This window comes from Clupea harengus, chromosome 2 (genome assembly GCF_900700415.2).
Source record: "Clupea harengus chromosome 2, Ch_v2.0.2, whole genome shotgun sequence".
Classification (NCBI taxonomy): domain Eukaryota; kingdom Metazoa; phylum Chordata; class Actinopteri; order Clupeiformes; family Clupeidae; genus Clupea; species Clupea harengus.
The window spans coordinates 1,669,642-1,676,809 of record NC_045153.1 but is presented as its reverse complement, the minus strand read 5'-3'; the positions used below and the strand labels follow the sequence as shown (position 1 = coordinate 1,676,809).

Sequence of the window (7,168 nt, the reverse complement as noted above, 5' to 3'; positions counted from 1 at the left end):
AAAAGTTGTCTAGGCATCTCTTGGGAAGACCAGCTGATTCTCAAGGTCAGAGCAGAACTTTTGTATGAACTCCTCTATGTCCATGTCCTTGGAGATGCTGGTGATCCTGGTAGTTATTTTCTTTACCATCTCAGAAAGTAGTCCTTTCTCTAACTGTTGCATTTGTTCACCTGATGACATTTTCGTAATGATTTGTTTCTTTATCCAGTTTTTCTCAAAAGTTTCCATATGATCTTGTGTACTCCTTGTTCTTCTGAAATGAGTCCTCATGGAGCAGCTGCTTTAAAAGGTCATGAAGGAAATGAGTCCATGTGCTGTAGGTCACTCCCCCATCTCCCATCTTCATTTTCTCTGTGATTGCCTGTCCAAGATGTTTAGACACATAGTCATCAACTGCTGGCTTCACAAAGGTCTCTGTGAATTGTTTAGCTCTCTTCTGGCACTGATCTTTTTCACTGAACGATTCCAAGAATTTCTCCTGGTTTAGACTCCATCAGACGATTCTGTGGGTCGTTGCGGACATTGAATACCTTGTGCACCGCCACAGACATGAAACTTCACATGAAGCTTCACATTGATGACTAATCTGATGATGTTTCACCTGGTCATGAACAGTCTTGAGGAGGTCTCTGATGTACGTTTCATGGTAATCTGTGTTGTTTCTATCCATGGCGCTTATGTGATCTGAAATAAGACTGTCACAGTGTCCAATGATACCGTAAGCAATGAAGTGATTCTTATTGAAATCTGATAATATTTTTGTACAGGAAGTCCTATCTGAAAACCAGTTAGCTTTAACAATGAATTTACCAGTTGTTCATCTCGGATTGGAAAGACCATTCCCAAGTGTTCTTCTGAGTGCAAAAATCTGAATATGCATCTGCCACCAAAATGTTCCTGAAATTAAAGATTATGGAATCTGTTTATGCTATTTAGAGTCCACTTGAGGAACTCTGTTACATCATTAGTCATGACATCATCAGATGTTTGTAAGGAGCCAATCAAAGTCTTCTTGAGTTCATAGACCGCTTCACTGTAGCCAGCATTCACTGGGGCCATCGGGGGAGTTCCATGCCAAAGTCCAGGGATGTAGTGGCTGTCTTTGTCGGGATCGTAGTCCATCACATCAGTGAACTTTGTGTTGGCTTCTCTTTTCTCCATTTTAGCTGCTGCTCGGGTCATCTCATCCAGCTGTTCCACCAGCTTCTTCCTATCTCTCATGTTGCTGTAATGAGCAGACATGTCTGACACGTTCTGATGCACAAACAGACATCTGGGCTTCTTCCCAACCTCCTTCATTCTGAGAAAGGCGTGGACCACAATCTGCAGAATGTCCTTCATCTCTGTGTTGTTCTCCATGGCAATATTGATGATGGTGATGTCACTGAGCCCTATGACCAGTGTTGCTAATTTGTTGTAATTTTCGTAGCTTGTGTCCAATGCTGCCAGCTTAGGTGATTTGAAGCCCTCTGTGTCAATGACCATGATGAAGTCACACTTGAGCTCAGATCTGAGTTCCTCAGAGACTTTAATCAGCAGCATGAAGGCTCCTCTGGTGCATCTTCCACTGCTGACTGCAAACTGCACTCCAAACATGGTGTTGAGAAGGGTGGACTTCCCAGTGCCTTGCACTCCTAGCACAGTCAACACCTGGATCTTACTCTTGGTGTCCACCAGCTGATGTAGCTGAGTCAGGACCTCTTTTATCCACTTCATTGGGATGTTTGATGCGTCTCCATCGACCAGCTCAACTGGAAACCCATCCAGCAGCATCTGAGCACACAGAGCAGGTAGGTTCTGGACTTGTTGTCGGGCTGGGTTGTTTTCTGGAAGGGAGCAAGCACACTCATAAATCTGGCCCAGCTCCCGGATGAAGTGCTCAGGACCCAACGAGCATTTTGAGATTTGCTCATCTAAGTCCGCAATCACCTCCTTATTCTGTGATGTGTTTCTACAGCAGTCTTTGTATTTCTCTCTCAGTTGAAACAGGTTATGTCTAGAGAGGGTGTCCAGCTGAATCTTCAGCCACTTCAGGAAGTAGAGACGCTGTGTTCCTAACTCTGAGATTCCAGCAGTGAATTTCCCCATGGCTTCTGAGACATCCGTCCGCTGCTGTTTCTCTCTGAGTTTTGTTTCTTTAGTCCTGAGTGAACTCTTGTAACCAGCTGTCTCTTGCTGTTCCTTTCTGAGTGTTTCTTTTTTAGTCTTAAGTGAACTCTTGTAACCCTCTTTGTCTTTATCTGCATTACACATTCTGAATCTCTCTTTTTGTGTTTGACTGATTTGCTTCCAGATTTCACCATGTAAGGGCAACTGGTCTTCCTTGAATTCCACAACATCCTGAATGCGTCCAGTGATGCCTTCAGCATTTGCTCTGCCATTTGTACACTCAGTGCAGTCCTCATCAACCACAATACCATGACGAGCAACAGCAGCCATGTCTTCCACTTTCATTTTAATTGGACTATTTCCAATGGCACCACTCACATGGAAACGCAAAGCCTTTACAAACTCGGCATCTTTCTTCTTTTTCTTGATGATCACATTGGTCTCCTTCACCTTATGCTTCATGCATATATCCCTGAGTGTCTCCATGTTGAAGGTCTTACTCTGAGAGTTGGTGACCAGGAACAGCTCAGCTCTGCTCTCTCTGTTGTTCAGAGTGCTGAGGTCTCCCTCTAGGTCATCACTGAAGATGAAAACTGCAGCTGAGGTCTCACACAGGAAGGACATCTGGGTCTTAGACAACCTGCCATCTCCTCTCAGATTGGCTATGGCAACTGGCTGTGTGAACAAGTCAATGTTTGTGTTCCCACAGGGTAGATACCAGCTGACTTCAACCAGACCATCTGATATTCTCCTGGGCACATCACCACCCTCCATGTCACAGTGAACAAATGTGTCGTTGTGCTGATGAGGAGTACTGAGCAACTTGTTCAGAGTTTGAGATTTGGGCAGACTGCTCTCTCCTAGTCTAACAAAAGACACCATGGGGATGTCCATTTCTACAATCCTGCCCTCTACAAATGTCCTGTCACCTGCTGGAGAGTGAGGTCTGAACTTTTTAACCAGGTCTCTCATGGCCCACAGCATCAGAGTGCTCTGCTGTGTGTCACAGTTTGGCAGCAGCAAAGGAACAGCAAACTGGCACATGGACATTTTGGAGACCATTTCCTGCTGGAGGAAAGGATCTGAGCAGTGGAAAAGAGCAGTTATCAGGTCTAGAGGATTTATGGCATCAGAATCATCTTTAGCATCAGTAAAACTACAATTATACATTGGCTGGTCATGTTCACATTTGATATTTCTTGCATATAAATTGGACATCATCAGTTTCCTTAAGAAGGTCCATGGTAGCTGCTCCAGACTTTGTGCTGGTTTGTCAGACACTGTGTTACTGTTGATCTCCAGGACTGAGCTGAGTGTGAGTTTCCCTCCATGAAGATCCCCCAGGCCCAAGGTTGACAGCAGCTCAGGAAGGAGTTCTGGGGGTTTAAACATATTTGGCTGTTTGTACTGGGTTACTGGATTGCATTGCTTTCATGTCTTATGTTCTACTACACTACCTGGTTAAAATGTCCACTGTCTTTATGTCGGTCTATGGTTTTCCTCTAATGAACTCTTCCAGTCACCTGTGAATGCATGCTTCTGGCTAACAGTGTAGTGAATAACATTCTACAGTCTAACACGGGCACTTTATCCTCTTTACTTTATAGCACATCTTCAATTTAACAGAAACGGCCCATTAAGTGACATACACAAAAAGGCCTGATGCAGTTTGATCTTGACTATGAATAAAAGCGTCTGCTAAATGACCTAAATGTAAATGTAAGTTGTAAGTTTCTTTGCAAAAAACTAAATATATGGTGGGAGAGAACGGTTGTTAGTGTTTTCAATAATTTTCAACTTGTCTTTATCCTCTTTACTTCAGTGTGAATAGAACTGCTACTGAAGGATGAATGTTTTCTTCTACTGCACTTCCTCTATATTTCACTTACAGTTTTTTTTCAATCATTTTAACCCATTGACTGAGACAGGTATCCATGAATTTCAGAAGAAGTGGTCATTGAATGCATTTTGTACTAAAGCAATGCTAGATTATCCACAGTTATTCACATAGTCTACTCATATGGTGAATGTGTTCTGCAGATGTTTAGATACTCTGTTCAAAACAGTTAACTTTCAGTTCAAAACTGGACAAAACTTGGATCACTGTAGATGGAAATGCGTTGTGTTTTGGCAGACAAAGGAAATTATACACTTGAAATGAGACATATTATTGGATTGTATGTATTAACAGATTATTCAGTTATTTGCCGAAAATGCATTTTTCTGCTTTGCATTGTTTGTTTGCAGCCAACTATAGAAAAAAGTGGTAATACAGCATTTGCATTGAAATGTGCAAGGACAAATATAGATTTAATTGTCACTGAAGACATTTTCCCACTATTACTGCTGTATAGGTAAGTCATGGGCTCTCAATGAGACAACGTGAGCCAAAATGTACAACAAACAGTTGTATCCCTACAATACTTACAATAGCATCTTGCATTGCCCAGGAATTGAACCCAGGTCAGCTGCTTGTTATTCAACAACACTAACAACTGTACCACTGATCACACATGGTACATTTGCTACACTCAAAAGTAGTATAAACAGTATTGTGACAGGCAAACCAACAGATCAATTTGTGCTTCACTAAAGCCTTTACACTATTGCACCACTGAAAAAGAGAATAAGAAACGGAAAAGATTCACCTCATGGAACACTGATCAGACTTAAATAAACTACACGGAAACTAGAAAATAAATGGTACTCCACCAAACTTGAGGTATTCCACCTGGTGTGGAAGGAAAATCTTCTAATCTATGAACGAGCACTTTCTGAGGTGAAATCGGCTTACTATAATTCATTGAAATTATAAAAATAACCCAACGTTTTTCTTTAACACCACTTTTAGACTAACAAAAAAAAAAAATACCATCGAACATTCTGTTCACTAACCACTGTACCACAGACACTATTTAACCCAAAAGTGGTATCTGCAGTTTTGTGACAAACCAACATATCAAAACAAATTTGTTCTTGGTGTCATGACAACTGTTTGCCTTGAAATATTTGTGGAATATGGGGCATTGTAGGGGTGGTTTTAAGATGTTCTTTCAGTATTTTCAGCCTAATTTATTTTGCAATGCAACACTGAACCATGTAATCAGAGGATAGCATATGAATTTTGCAGGGTTTAGTTCATTGTCTATTGGGTCATAACGTAGTTTAATGGTATAGCTATATGCTCTAGTAATGGCATCATGAGTCACTTTTGGGTGATGTATGAAGTGTTTTGGTGGTCGTAGTGCATTTCGCACCAAAGGTTAACTGATGTGCTCAGGTGTGTGTCTGTAAAGTAGTTGAAAACTGTACTTGGTATTGAGACACGTGTGAAAACAATACAAAAAACTGTAACATGTTTTATCTTCAAATTAGAAGTTCAGAAGATGTTTTATTTTCAGTGAAGATGTTATATTTGTGTTCCTTGAGACCTTTTCACCAGTCAGATAACTTGGACACATCTCAAAACTGGTAAGGGCGCCATCACTGTTATCTGATTCATTAAGTAATTGTGCATTGTCTAATTGCATATCAGCAAAATCAATAGAAGATTTGGTGGATAACTAAGGTGTTAATATTATAATATGTAACTCACCTGCAATCATCTGAACAGTAGCAGACTGGCTCTGTCCTCCATATCTGAGCTCAGTGTAGACTTTAATAGTGTACTCAGTTCCTGGTTTCAGGCCTGTGATGACTGTGCTGCATGACTCAGTAGAGATGGACTTTGGCTCAGTCCCTTCACTCTGGTAAGAGACCAGGAAGCTGTGTGGAGTCTGCTCCATCTCAGGAGACACCGGCCAGCTGAGGCTTGCAGATGATGCCGTGATGGAGCTCACAGTCAGATTCTCTGTGACTGGAATCCCTGAAAATATTTTAATTTAGTCTGAGTATTACAGTAAAACATACAGTAAGTGATCATCATTCCAGCTGTACAGAAGTTTGGTCTTTTTTTCTTACCTGTTGTAAAACTTTTGGAGGTGGGTTTGCTTTGACGGCCATTTTTCAGTGTAGATACTTTGACAGTGTATTTATGGCCATGTTGCAAGTCCGAAATAGAATGAAGGAGTAAATCTGTGTGAATGCTCCTCGGTTGTTCCCCCTGTCCCTCACAGAAAAGTTCCAGCAGGTAAGACACCTGGTCTATTCCTTCTGGTTTGGTCCACTTCAAAGAGACACACGAGGAGTTTGATTGTACAGTGAGATTCTCTGGCATCGGAACCTCTGCAGAACAGACAATTTAACATCAGTTACATCAGTTACAATCATAGACAGAGCAGAGCCATTTAATGAAATGTAGGTACACACTGAAAATGTGAGGATACTACTGTTCAGTCAATCATTCATATTTGTGCAATTTTAATGTTAGCTTAATTCCAGGCCAAATTCAGAATTTGATATTTTAGTGTTAGACTAGGCAAACAGTCATAACACTCACTGCCACTAGTCTGTCATAGGACTAGGCACCAGCTGTACTTACAAAGAAGTGCAAAGCTTTTGCCTATCAAATTGAGCTCACAAGCTATTTAATATTTAATTAGTGAACCGTCACTTTTTCCAAACCTTGGAAATCTTAGAATTAAATACCCCGTATTCAGTGCAACGTAGTCAAGCTACCAGAATGAACTGTGCTAATCAAACTTCTTCCCTTTTTAATTAAGTCACAGCGTGCCACTGGCCCTGTGAAAGAGGGCTTGTACCTGACTGTTACTGCCATGCATTCCAGCCAGTGAAAGAAAGAGACTGAGAGAGAGCCACAGCGTGTTACCGGCCCTGTGAAACAGAACTTGTGTACCTAGCTGTTACCACCACGTGTTCCAGCTCGAGTCTAGCTAACTGGTACTGACCCTGACTGTTACTGCCCTGCATCTCAGTTAGCGTGCCCAACTGTTATGCCCACTAGAACCACTAGATGGTGCTGTAGCTACACCTAATTCACAGAAAGCTACTCCTTATAGCATAGGTTATCACACTTTATGTTATGTGTACTGTGACATCAGCCACATAAAAAATGGCTCTGTTAGTTGATGAATTGGTTGTTTTCATTGTGAGCTAATTG

The 7,168-nt window shown here is 41.5% G+C and overlaps 1 protein-coding gene across 1 annotated transcript; it reads right to left on the bottom strand.

Moving 5' to 3' along the window:
* Nucleotides 1–214: 214 nt before the first annotated feature.
* On the bottom strand, nucleotides 215–5,821 carry LOC105909644 (up-regulator of cell proliferation-like). Its single transcript, XM_031579732.2, has 3 exons — nucleotides 5,705–5,821; nucleotides 961–3,485; nucleotides 215–361 (listed from the first exon to the last, which is right to left on the bottom strand). The coding sequence occupies exons 1-3, from the start codon at nucleotides 5,712–5,714 to the stop codon at nucleotides 215–217; spliced, it is 2,682 nt and encodes an 893-aa protein (XP_031435592.2). The 5' UTR covers nucleotides 5,715–5,821.
* Between the last annotated feature and the right edge of the window lie 1,347 nt (nucleotides 5,822–7,168).